Genomic DNA, 13,677 nt, shown 5'->3' on the forward strand with positions numbered 1-13,677 from the left:
TATAGCGTCTAGATCAAGGGAAGTAATAGTACCACTGTATTCTGCTCTGGTCAGACCTCACCTGGAGTACTGTGTCCAGTTTTGGGCACCACAGTTCAAGAAGGATACTGACAAGCTGGAACGTGTCCAGAAGAGGGCAACCAAAATGGTCAAAGGCTTGGAAACAATGCCTTATGAGGAACGGCTTAGGGAGCTGGGTATGTTTAGCCTGGAGAAGAGAAGGTTAAGGGGTGATATGATAGCCATGTTCAAATATATAAAAGGATATCATATAGAGGAGGGTGAAAGGTTGTTTTCTGTTGCTCCAGAGAAGCGGACACGGAGCAATGGATTCAAACTACAAGAAAGAGGATTCCACCTAAACATTAGGAAGAACTTCCTGACAGTAAGAGCTGTTCGGCAGTGGAATTTGCTGCCAAGGAGTGTGGTGGAGTCTCCTTCTTTGGATGTTTTTAAGCAGAGGCTTGACAGCCATATGTCAAGAATGCTTTGATGGTGTGGGGGGGGGAGGCGGACGTGAACCTGAAGCGACGGCGGCGAAGGGGAGAAAACCAGCGGCCGCCTAGAGGAGAAGAGGGAAGTCTGGGGGTAGGCGGGGGGGGGAGAGAAGGGAACCAGGCTTGGATCGGGGCCTCCGCGGAGGTCTGGAGCAAAGCCCCGGCCTCCGCGAAGCCTTCCGAGGCTCCGTTGCTGCAGCGGTCTGGCAGGCGCTGAACGACTCCCGACGTTCGGGAGACCTTTGAGCACAGCCGCGCTGTGCGCATGCGCCCTGCACGGCGGCCGCCGGAGTCCACAGCCGCGCTGTGCGCATGCACCCCGCTTTGCGCATGCGCAAAGGTCTCCCGAACGTCGGGAGCGTCAGCCCTTGCCCCCTCCCACACAGCGCGGCTGTGTGGACTCCGCACGGCTCGGGCGCAAGAGACTGCTGCGGGCGCCGAACTCGCGCTCCGCTGGGCTGTCCTCCGCCTCTGCCCACCAGCCCCGCCGGCAGCGCCACTCTTGCCCGCAGCTGCCCGACCGGCCCTGCCTCTAGAGTACGCCCTTGCCATGGACCAGAGAACGCCAGGCACTCCTGTCTTCCACTGCATCCCGCAGTTTGTCAAACTCATGTTCATAGCCTCGAGAACACTGTCCAACCATCTCGTCCTCTGTCGTCCCCTTCTCCTAGTAGTTTGATTCTCAATCCTAGTAGTTTGCTTCTATTACCAAATGTGTGTTCCAATGATCAGACAGCCGAGTAAATCGACAGATACAATCTCTTTCACATAACTGGGTCTCGTGGTGAGATGTGGTATTTACCGTAACATGATGGGGGGGGGGGAATGTTTCTCATGGCAACCTTCACTAGTTAAAAAAAATTAAACATGGTACATGGATCCAATTCTCATTTATATCTTTGAGGAACTGTAAACTAAACATACCATGTTTTAGCAAACTTGCTAATTAGCTACGATTTTGTAGCCCTCCTTCCCAACCAGTTAAAGACACTCCAGGTGGCTTGTATAGTTTAACTTACTGGGCAGTAATTTAGCAGTTTCCTTTTTCTCTCTAAAAGTTCAGGTGCACAGGAAGAAAAATTGAAAACGTGTGTGTTTGGCAGGCTAACATGTAATCAAAAGGCATCTGCTGGGTAATTTTTTGTTGCTGTGTTTCCAAAGTCTTTCTGGATAACTCAAATCAAGCCCTTTCTGTTTGACAGAATTCTGCCTGCTTCATGACCAGGAGGGTGGCTTTGAAAGGGAGAGCATGGAAGGACAAGCTTATCATTCTGCAGCTTTCCGAGATGCTTTCTTCCCCCATCTTCTGGATGCTGTCGATAGCGAGAATCTGCCAGGCCCTGTCCCCAGTGATGCCCCATTAAGTGTTTTGAACAAAGGTAGGACCGGGGGGGGGGGGGAGTTAGTGTTAAGAAGTACAAAAGAAAACCTGGCTCACATTAAGAACAAAATGGGAGATCAACCTGTTTTCAGTTTTAAATAGGTCTTCTGAAAAGCTCTTAGAAATCAAAGTTGGGAAGTGTGTGGGAGAAGAGTGGTGGAGATAAGTTTGCCAACCTGATTGCTGCAGCATGGAGAGGAGGGGTTAAAATTCCCCTCCTGGTCTGTATTTCCAGCTCTTGAACCTAAGAAATAGACAATTATGCACACGTTTTTCAAGGTGTGGTTTCCTTTTACAAAGCATGTTATTGGTCTATAAGTTCCCCTCCTGGACAACCATCATGGCATGTGAAGGTACCAAATGTCAAAATGTGGTGCTTTGGAACATGTGCTTCCTGTTCTGCTCGGAAGGTAGATCATCCCTTGCCGTGAACTTAATTGCGAACTATTTTGGCTACACTATGCCCCTGCCAAACAGTTCCAAATTAATGTTTTAGGATGCACGCATGGAATAGCAATTTTTTGAGAGCATTTGTTGCACAGCATGGAAACATTTTCTTAATTAAATTCCCCAGCAGAGGCTTACTTAGCACCTTGACCCTACAGAACCTTGTTTTTGCTCAGGAAGCGCTGCCTTATTTGACAAAACCATGAGAGGTAGATGCAGAAGCTGTAAATGAGGGTCAAATTGAGATTTAGGGCAGCGAAAATTGTGTGCTGGTGTGTGCTTGCTGTATCTTGCCCAATTAAGGTCTAGTCAGACAAAGTTGTGACAAGAAAAAGAATTAGTTTGTAGGACAGGAGAGAGCAGGTTGTAGTTTGCTTTGCCTTACAGCTTCTTAGCTGCTTTTACTGCTTCAGCAAAGCTGTTCCACAACTCACCTTTGCATAAGGCCTCTGAATGTGGTCTTTAACCCGGTTGGTCCAGAGCTATCTTTCAATCAATAAAACCGGCCATCTTTCAATCAATGAAACAAAATAAGACTTTCTCTGGAATAGGTAAATTGATTGAAAAAAAGGAATCTCTTTGTATTGCTGAAATTGAAGTGTTTTTTTTGTTGAAAGTCTCCCCATGACTGTTTTCTTGGTTTACTGCTCTAGGTGACTATTTCAAAGGTTTGTGGCTGCTTCTTGATTTCATTGGCTTACTCTACACAGTTCAAGCAATCCTTAAACGTATTTGCAACTGATCCAAATTTAGGCCTCATTTGCCATTCAATCCCAGGTTTTATTATCTGCTCTATAAATGAATAGTACACGAATGTACTAGGGGTTTTCCTCTTTTACTGGCCGAGTGCATCCAGAAAAAGCATTTATGTTGCAGTTTGAGTTATGTTTGAGTTCTGGGCACTCACTGTGCTAGCTACTCTTCATATATTTTCTGCACCTACAAGCTTCCTCTTTCTAGAATTGCAGGTTGTTTTTTAAAAAAAGAAATCCATTTTCAAAATGAATGCTGCATTTGTAGAGTTGCCCCATATACACCTTGATAAATCATAATGGAGTAAAACATGTATATTTATATAGATGTAGCATTTATTAAAATGAAACAAAAAACAAGGAATAAGCAGTGCATTGGGTGAAAAGGGGCAAATTCAGCATTTAAAAACAACAACCCATGTTTCTGTTAATGAAGAAGAGGCACAACAGAAACTAGGAACAGATATGCTGTTAAAAAAGTGGGGAACCTGGGGCCCCGCCCTCCAGATGTTGTTGAACTCCAATTTCCATCAGGTCCAGCCAGCATGGCCAATGGGAGTTGAAGTCCAACTTCTGGAGCGGCACCGGTCCCCCACACCCCTAAAACATCTTACTAAACCATTTGCAGAGTTTTACCTCTCAAATGCAGTGCAAGCTTTCCTGCAACAAAACCCAGAAGTGGAGTGCAAAGAAGTTAACAAATGGTGGGCAAACTTTCCACTGCGCTGTGATTTCTATCCCAGGAAAGATTGTATTGTTACGCCTTGAAAACATATGTAGTAATGCTCTAATTCAGAAATGGAGATCTTGTCCCTCCCCCCCCCAACTGCAAGCCCCAGGCCCAGCCAGCAAGGCCAATGGTCAGAAATGATGGGAGTTGTAGTCCAATAACATCTGGTGTCCCATCCCTGCTTTTAAAAATGCTTCATTGAACTGGTAACCTTTGTTTGAGATGCTGTTGAAAGTGTTGCCCCTTCAAATCCCCTTCAGTGTGGTTTCTTGCTTAATGTGTGTACTTGCTTAATGTGTGTCCCCTTTTGTCTCTGAAAGATGCCTTGCAGTTAAAGACCCATTTCCAGCCCTTCATGAAGCTATCGGAGGAAAAGCAGGGAACTTTATACCAACTACTCTGTGATTTTTTGCTTCAGGAAGAAATGGTGACTGAGCTGGAGGATGTGGTAATCTTCTTTATTTCTTTAAAAATACACAAATACACAAACTTTCTTTTTAAGCAATAATAGGTGATTTTCAATTCCCCCCCCCATGGGTTGATGTATTTCTGGTCCCATATTCAGCATCCCGTCAACATTGTCTGTTCCTTACAGCTGGACCAAATATGTACAGAAGACAAACCAGAACTCCTTGTAATGGTGGAGTCAAAGCCACCAGTGCAGAAAAACATAGAGGATTTCTTACAGCTTGTTGGAATCCGTTTACGGAGCAAACAGTTCCTGCAGAAGGACCCACTTTCCAACAAGGAGCTCCTCTTAGCGGCTCATATCCTCCTCAGTGCTATAGCAGGTACAGTAAGAAAAAAGAAATTAGCTCTTGGTGGTCCTAGAACTGGGAAAGAAACACCCACCCTGAAAGACTTTGGAAGACTGACAACAGCTGTAGGCTAGATTGGGTCAATGGCCAAATTTTGTGTGAAGCAGTTGCCATTTCTTCTCTTCCCTGACATCATCTGTCTACTCTGGCTCTTTCTCCACTGTTCTATTTTTCAACTGCGTGGAATCATGTAAGATAGTTGGAGGGGACCCCTGAGGGTCATCTATTACAACTCCCTAACGTAGGACTTGAACCCTCAACCCTGAGATTAAAAGTCTCATGCTCTGCCGACTGAGCAATTTTGCTTTCTCCTGTGATAGAATAGCATGCAGTCTTGAGCAGCAGCATTGTGAGTGCAAAGCTCGGTTGCCTGGTTCAAGAAGCCAGTTTCCTACATTCTGTGAAGTTGATGGCTTGGAAATTGAGGCTGGAGAGATGTTCGCTTCTGCTGGGAAACTTGTTAAGCTATTGCTGGTTCCTGAATACTGTAATAATGATGTCTGTTCTGCTACTTGATATATATATATTTAAGGATTATTTTTCTCATTCCCTCCCGTCCCATTTCTAGATTCCCTGAGTTTACGTCGTTAAGGTTTCCATATAGGCTTGTTTCACTGATATGTACAAATGTTCAATTTCATCCTTCTGAAAGTTTCGGTTTGCCTCATATTTCCTTGCTGCAGAACTGTCCGATTATGCGCTTGTCCTGCTTCGCGCCTGCTGCGAACTCCAGGTTGTCCCCGCTCTATGTTGCTTGGTAAGTCCTGCAATCTCGTGTGCAAAGTCACGATAGCAGCGTGGCTTTGCCCCTTGCATCATCTCCGGCCGGCATGGCCAGTAATCAAGGATGCTGACAATTGTCATCAGTAGCATGTGGAGGGCCAGAGGCTCTGCCATTCCTGGCACATATGACCCCGCCCCCATTATAGCCTCATGTGAGCCCTAAGGATAGGCTGAGAGATACTGACTTGACAAGGTCATCTAGCGAGTTTCCTGCCCGAGTTGGGATTTGAACTCAGTTCCTAGTTCAGCATATTTAAGTTCACCCTCGCTACTGAAGAGGTTCACTTGAAACTTCGTTGTAAATGCCTCTTAACCTTTCTTTCTGTCTCTGAACAGCCTAACGTGACCTCGGCGGATGGCACACTAACACTTGCAGATCCAGCACTAGCTCCCCTTGCTGACACCCAATGGTTTCAGATAGCACAAAGGCTGTTTGCTTTATCAAACATTAACCTTGAGATGACCGAGTCTTGCATAAAAGCTGTAACCATGAAGAAACCCAGGTTTTCCCCAATCATTCTCTATATAGCATTGTATGGACTTCGTGCATTAGGCTGTAAAACAGCTCAGGCTTGAAGCAGCGGCCTGGGTGGTTTAATAGGATAACTAACGGCAGTATTTAATATCTGTCATAATAGAGTTGGACCTGGCTGATTTGCATCATTACAGTGGGAACATGGGCAAATTGGCTGTGCCACTGGAGCATGGCAGAAGTTGAAATGGAGTGTATAAATGAATATATTGAAGAGCCATGCAAGGGCGATTCATCTGCAGTGCACATATTAAAACACATCTTCAGTTTTTGTCCCCTCAGAGGTTAATTCAGAAGCATTTATTTGTTCTATAAGCAGCCTTTGCTTTATTGCTTTGTTAGCATTTGTATATGAGCAAAGGTCTTCAAACAGTGAGTTGGGACCTCTAGTGCAGGCATAGGCAACCTTGGCTCTCCAGATGTTTTGGAACTACAACCCCCATGATCCCTGACCACTGGCCCAGTTAGCTAGGGATCATGGGAGTTGTAGTTTCAAAACATCTGGGGAGCCAAGGTTGCCTATGCCTGATCTAGTGGGTCTCGGCCTGATCTACCGGCATTGCAAATATATAGTGAAAGAGTAGGAAAGGAATCTCCAAATGCATGTTTCAGTTAAAAGCGATCTTAGGCCTGAAAAGGTTGAAGATCCCTGTACTAGAGTGTTTTGTTATCCAGAACATCTTTGTGGAAGGAGTCATTTCAAATCTGACCCAATTCCCTTTCCTTGAGGAAGAGGTTGTAGCCACATATGCTTTGAGTGCAAAAGACCCTTGGTTTAATCTCTGACATCTTCATGTAGGTGTTAGCAGAAATCTAGGGGTGCATAGTATAAGGAAGCATTGTGTATTCGTCCTGCTCATCTGTGTTCCACCCCATCCTTTGAAACATGCCCTATGTTAACTGGGATGGCGTATTCAATGTTTTACTCAATAAAAGAGGGAATTCACTCGTATGGCTAATCTATACATTTCTGTCTGGCCCCTCTTTGCTTCCCCATTTTCTCAGCAAAGCAGTGATGTTCAGTGGTGACATTTACCCTACAAAATGATGTTCAGCAACATTCCGTCACAGGCATTCAGGAAAGGGCTAGGAAAACTTGCGAGGCAACCCTTTTTCCCAATATTAAATTTATTTCATATATACAAAAATACTTTATTAGGAGTTAACAGGATTTCACAGCTTTGTACATTTCAACAATTATACAGAACAACATATGCCTTTAGCGTGAAAACATTGAGGGATTTTTTTTTTTTAAAAAAAAGTTACTGTAGTTTAGCTGAGTAGTACTTAGCCTTGTTCTATGGAACTACTTTAGCAGTTAATCCGATTCCCCGTGGTCCATCAGAATAATCTAAATTGATCAATATACCAGACAATATTTTTCTGAGATTAGGCTATTGAGGGACATCTTACAATTCTTATCAACAAAAGTCCTCTTCGGGTGTGACTGCCTAGTGAGACAACATGAACAGAAGGGAAGCGCAAGGCTGTGCACTTAGCTCTGTCTCTTGAGGCCATGCAATTCCTTCCAGCCCTTTGCACAATTGAAATAAACTTCTGCAGCGAGGAGCCTTGTTAGTTCCACTGAAGCTCCCCATGATACTGCAAACATTGACTTTCCTGGTTCTCAGTTGTATAGGAAGCCTCCAGGTACAAGTCTCCTCACCACAGAAGTTTACTTAAACTATGCACAGCCTTCCTCTACCAATGCTGTCTCTTAGGGCAATAAGGCCTGGAGAGGACTAAAGTCCAAGGTTTAATCAGATTGCACAAATAATACATATCAACTTCAGTGCACATACAGAAACTAATAAGTGACAGATGCTTCATAAAAACCTAAAACGTACCAGCAACCTAAATTATGAATTGTATAACCTTGACATAATTCAAAGTTTTGGAATATATCATTATAAAATACAAATAATAATAATGTACAGTTGTGTAGGACTTGAATATAAAAAATGCATGTTAGTGGCAGTTGATATGCTACGTTAGTTTGAATACTGATGCCTGTACAAAGGTTTGTTTTTCCTGATCAGTGCACTGCCCATTTGATAAAGCTTACCAATTTTCTAGTAGCATGTAAGAATGGCTATTTTAGGACAGCCTCAATGACACATTTCTCTTGTCTTTAAACTGAAAGAAGCAGGTTAAAATTAATTCATGGAAGACTGAGCATAGTTCTCTGCTGCAGTGCCGCCAAAACAACAGATCTAACCTATGCCTATTCAGTAGGGAAAATTAAGGGGAGATTACTCTCCTAGCTGCAATAAACTATTTGTTTGTCTACTATAGAGGCTGCACTATAGCATTCTACAAAATAAACCCATAGGAGGCAAAGCCCTTCAATACTTTTTTATAGATCTTTTAAATACAAAAAAAGCAAGTCTTCACTTACAACTAGATTGTGGTCAACTGTTTTATCCTCTCCATAGCTGTTATTTACTTAGTTTTTATAACGACAAAGTTCCTCTTTAGCAGCTATAGTCATAACACTGAACTGTAATTTCAAATGTAAGCCAAACTAGTTTACAGCCAAGACAAAAGCTTCCGATTTAAATTTGGGGAAATATTTAAAATTTGGATCAGTGATACCAAAACTGTGATTAACTTCTCCATGCTAGACCACACAACTTCCTTACGGCTTATGGAATGCTATACCTTGCTCTGAGGTTATAAAAAAATAGGTACAGTACTCAAGATCCCAAATCAGCAAGTTTCATACTATTTCATTACATCAAGTAATTTTGCTTGCCTGTTTTGTTTGTGTCTAGTATCATCATTCCCAGGGTGAAAACCAATATGGAATACCTAGTTGATACCCAACTCTGTGCATATCTGTGCCTTTTGAAGAACGGAACAAGATCATCTTTCTCCCTTGCTCACAAGACTCCACTGGAGTTCTTGAAAGCAGCTGCCACTATCCTCCCAAAGATTCTACAGCCTATATAAAATACAGTACCCAAGCTGACACACAGTTTCTTCTGCATCTGTAGACAGTATAAAAACAAAGCACTGAAACCCTGGCTATACCACTGCATCTCCCTTTTGCGATTTCTAGCCCATACATTTCACTCAGACTTGATTTTTTTTTAAAATGAAGCCTTAAGTTGCTGGGTTTTCTTTAAAAAAAAAAAGTTCCCAGGAAAAACTCATGTTTGGAAATATGTGACCCCTAAAGCAAGATTTAGCAACCTTCCTGTAGTTTTCTCCAAGGTTAAATGGCTTGTTTATTCATAGATTATCTAAAAAGAGAGTTCATTACAACTGTAGCAAAGTTGTTAGCACAAGGCAAACAGGGCCTCACACTTTTAAGCAAATGGATCTGTGTTTTTGGCATACACACCCAGTAAGTTCACAGGTCCTGCATGGATGACAAAGAGATACATGTACCTCTAAGGCATAACTGCATGGTGTGAAGTAAAAAAGGGAAACACTTGTTGACCCAAGAACCCCTAGTCTCAATTTCCCGTGCCTTTGCCATGTCCTGGCTCTACATCCACCCTTTACTCGATGAGAATATTTTAACACTATAGCAGCTCTGTTGTTCAAAAGATCAAGTAACCGGATACATACAAATAAGCTGTATATAAGCTAAACTTAACTTTGAGTAGATCTGAATCAGCCTCATCCATATTGTCTGCAATCCTCAACATTTTGGTGTGAATTTTTCAAGTGAAAAAACTGCAAACAAAATTCCAGTATTCTTTCTAAGCTTATGTACAAGTATCAAACTCTGTATCGCTCAATGAACTGCATAGTACCCAAGGAATTCAAAATAAAAAATTTCTTTAAAAAAACATATAAGTTGGCTTAAGATCTACAGTTCACTTTTAGAAGATTGCCAGATTTTTATCCCTCAATAAAAAGCTAACTCAAGAGACACTGAGCACATAAAGGTGTTCCAGTTGTTTTCTACCAGACTTATCTACTATAGGACATATCCACCCATCTTTCTAATTCCTGCTGCTCCGTGTGACTTTAGACTATGTCCAATAGAGGCAGTCAGATAAACCAATGCTATTTTTATTGTATAGGTGGCCCACAGCTGAACATGTGCAGTTCAGTAAATGAGTCAAAAAGTGGCATGCCTCATTGACAGCAAGCAATTGTGTTTTGGCAGAATTGACAAATGGCTTCATTGGGTAATTAGTATCAGTTGAGTTCATTGGTGCTTACTCTCAGGTAATGGAATATACACGTGAAGTTGCCTGCATTCTTCTCACTTTAGAAGGGAGGGAAACAATATTTTAAAAACCCAACTTGAGCCCCTAAAAGCACATAATGTAGCAAGTGCTCTTTCCAGTATCGTTTGGGATCATTATGTACTGGAAGCTGCAGAGGCAAATGGCTCTTCTGCCTTGGAGTGTAGCTACACTGGCAACAGTTCTCTGAGAGTTCAGACAAAAGTCTTTCCAGGACTACCTGGAGGTGCCAGGGACTGAACCTGGTATATTTGCATGCAAAGCAGATTCTCAACCAATGAGCTGTGGCCCTTCTCTTAAAGAAGTACAATACAGAGCACATCGCCATGGCACTGTCCTCAGAAGGAGGACTGGAATTTTGGCTGCTATTATCTGCCTCTCCCCTCCAAACGTATGATAACAATACACGGGCTCAACATTTGAAAATGCTGCAAGCTCAGCATTTCGAAGTACAAGTACAGCAAAAGTTGATTTAGTGGCACTGTGGTGTGGAAAGTAAAATCACTTTTTGAGTATTGGGGAGGAGCTAGCTCAACCCTCCTTTGGCATCACAGTTCAAAAAGTCAGTTTATTCTGCCTTCTTGAGAAAAGGCATGATTTCATGTTAAACACAGTTGTTCCTAGATCTGTTTCCTGCTGGAGAATGGCAATGACACATGTTGTTTCAAACACACACCAGACCACAGTTGGACTCAAAGGATCAACCCATGGCTTGGCTACTGCTGCTCCTAATGACACAGTTTAACCAGTTCTTCCAAAATCTTCACAGTAGCAGTATAAAAACTGCATGTCCAGAGAGCTCACTAGCTCTCTCTCAATGTGCCTGACTTTAGAGGCAGCAGTTAAGACAAACATTAGTGTTTCCTATCACTTTTCTTTTCGTCTACAGCCCCTGGGCATCACTATCAATTTTCAGAGCTTGTGGGACTTATAACCAACATCTAATTCCTGTTAATTTTTCATGAAACTCTGACCTATTTGCTAGTAGCTCTTCCTGCTTTCCAACCAAAGTGAGCCATACCCATCCACTGTGCTAAAAGCAGAACAGAACGCTAAGAGGATAGGGAGCAGATTATGCGGCTATTAAGTCTTAGGATTCTCTCTCTCAAAAATAGTTCACGTTTGGAATCTGAGCAAGAAGAGCCCCAAGCCCAGGCTACCTTTGTTCAAGCTGGTCCAAAGATGATGCACCAAACCTACTGAAGCACTGGAAAACAAAGGAGCAGGATATTACAGGTAGGTAGCCGTGTTGGTCTGCCGTAGTCGAAACAAAATTTAAAAAATTCTTTCCAGTAGCACCTTAGAGACCAACTAAGTTTGTCATTGGTATGAGCTTTCATGTGCATTCACATACCAATGACAAACTTAGTTGGTCTCTATGGTGCTACTGGAAGGATTTTTTAAAATTCTGTTTCAAAAGGAGCAGGAGTTAACATCTGAGATTAGGATTCACTGACCTCTTGCAAGCTTCCATTTAAACACAGCTTTGTCCATCAAAAGTAATCATCACATTGTACCTCATCCTTTAATCCTACAACAGCATCAAAACTGCAGACATACTCTTTTAAAGTGTCATTCTGGGCACCACACAGGAATATAATCTTTCCACAGTCTCAGCTGAATACATTTTTCAAATGCGTAGCCTAGAGATTTAACATAATAGAAGTTCTTAAAAAATATGTTATATTGTTAGAAGCTAAAATCTTAAGTAGCAACAGCAATTAAGACAAAGGTATGCAATAATTTGCATAACATTTACAAAATATACTGAAGTATTTAAAAAAATACCTTAAAGATTTTAAATATATAATACCTTTTTGGTGTCTCATCGTGTCTCTGTATAAGGTAAAAACTATCCAAACCCTGTTTTCTTGTGCACAATCAAAAATAAAAGAAAACATTTTAAGAACTTGTTTGCACTGTCTCAGCCTTTTCCAAGCTTCTCCTTTGTTGGCATCCTATGTATGGAACTTTGGTGTTGAAAATAAAATCTGAAGCCAAGTGCCTGCCTTCACATGGAAAAAAAATAAATGAAATGGCAGATGACAACCAGTTCAGGCACCTAGCATGTTAGTGATGAATGGGCATATTTACAACAACAAGCATAATATAAACTATGGTCACCAGACTAGTCTGTCTAAGTGACAATCTGCATTTATATTCATTAAACAATATACATCAGCAAAAGTATTTAAGTGAATATGAACCTAAGTTAGTAGATGGATTAATTTTGCTGAAAGGGAAAAGTTACTATGAACACTGGAAGAAAAAGAAACATGATTGTAAAACATAAATAAACCCACTTATAAATAACATTGATTTTTAAGAACTGACAATAATTTTAGGTTCACAAGCTATTTGGTGAATAACACAAGGACCCATCACGTCATATTTCATAACACACATAATCACTCATAATATTCTGGCGTAAAATAAAAGCGCATCACAGAACAATATAGGAATACAGGGCAAAGTCATTGTAAAGGAGCAGGTTCTGTTATTTTAAAGCAATGGTTTTTCACAAGTGAGAACAAACATCCTACATGCTGAGCCTCACTGTAAGGTTCTGTGTTGTAAGGCTCTCTTAGGCTATTTCACCATGATCCCAAACACAATGAATCACATTACATAACTCAGACAGTAATACTTGTTTCTAATGGGTAGAAATGTTGGCTCACCAAAGCAGCCTCCTAGGGAAAGTTCAAGGTATTGCTTTTACTTTCGGTAAAAAGATATACAGGGAAGTCTACAGTACATCTGCCTAAGACAAGACAACTGCAAAACATGTCTATAAACATTAAGCAAAAAGGTGTCAGTAACATGGCTCAGTGCTGGTTGCTTAAGTATTGAAAATTCTGATCACGTCAAGGAGAGATACATGTTTATTAGGATAAGGATTAGTGTCTTCTTCTAAATAAGAAAAAACCAGCCAGATAAACACTTGATTTAAACAGAGTTTTACAAAACAACAATATTTTTTCAAGTATTTTTCTCCTTATCACAGTGAAAATGTAAGACCAGATGTAGAAGTGAATGTTCCTTAGATGAGTAAAAGGCAAAGTAGTAAATCAAAACATTTATAAAAATGCTTCAACGCATTTCCTTCATGTGGTATGAATAGAAAGATTTGTAAAAAGTTAGAAAAATTAAAATAAATTACATATTAAGTACACTTTCCCTTCAATATATTGTATAAAAACTTGGAATAGCATACCATTATCTAAATATACACAGATTACAAATGCATCAGGTGCTGTTAGTGACTGGCACCTCTGTACAATATGTTATCGGTATAATGTTTATGATGTGCAGAAACCCCAGTTAGGTGCTTACACCAGTCTTCAAAAAGAACTGTCAGTATACCCAGCTAATTGGAACCCACTGTGGTTCCGTCCTCAGCTTCTCTGTAGCGGTTTGCAACTTTTCAAAGGCTTTGTCTAGATTGTCATTCACAATGATCAGATCAAAATAGTGGCTGTAAGCTCTCTGGATCCGTGCACTCTCATCAACTGTTTTCTTCAAATCAGTGTCC

At 41.4% G+C, this 13,677-nt stretch overlaps 2 protein-coding genes across 24 annotated transcripts in view; one reads left to right on the forward strand and one right to left on the reverse strand.

Annotated features, from left to right (window-relative positions):
- GSDME (gasdermin E) overlaps nucleotides 1-11,242 on the forward strand; it is a 33,576-nt gene extending 22,334 nt beyond the window's left edge. For 6 of the 7 annotated variants that reach the window (XM_035129208.2, XM_035129209.2, XM_035129212.2 and 3 more), the window contains 5 exons: nucleotides 1,700-1,876; nucleotides 4,128-4,255; nucleotides 4,403-4,598; nucleotides 5,309-5,382; nucleotides 5,745-11,242. In XM_035129208.2, coding sequence (XP_034985099.2) covers nucleotides 1,700-1,876; nucleotides 4,128-4,255; nucleotides 4,403-4,598; nucleotides 5,309-5,382; nucleotides 5,745-5,984 — 815 coding nt within the window. In that variant the 3' untranslated portion in view covers nucleotides 5,985-11,242. The remainder of the gene's footprint in view (nucleotides 1-1,699; nucleotides 1,877-4,127; nucleotides 4,256-4,402; nucleotides 4,599-5,308; nucleotides 5,383-5,744) is intronic. The other variant, XM_035129215.2, reaches the window with a different exon arrangement.
- Nucleotides 9,070-13,677, reverse strand: part of PALS2 (protein associated with LIN7 2, MAGUK p55 family member) — a 34,988-nt gene continuing 30,380 nt past the window's right edge. For all 17 annotated transcript variants that reach the window (XM_035129203.2, XM_035129204.2, XM_035129205.2 and 14 more), the window contains one exon: nucleotides 9,070-13,676. In XM_035129203.2, the coding sequence (XP_034985094.1) occupies nucleotides 13,500-13,676 (177 nt within the window). In that variant the 3' untranslated portion in view covers nucleotides 9,070-13,499. The remainder of the gene's footprint in view (nucleotide 13,677) is intronic.

Source organism: Zootoca vivipara, chromosome 12 (genome assembly GCF_963506605.1).
Source record: "Zootoca vivipara chromosome 12, rZooViv1.1, whole genome shotgun sequence".
Lineage (NCBI taxonomy): Eukaryota > Metazoa > Chordata > Lepidosauria > Squamata > Lacertidae > Zootoca > Zootoca vivipara.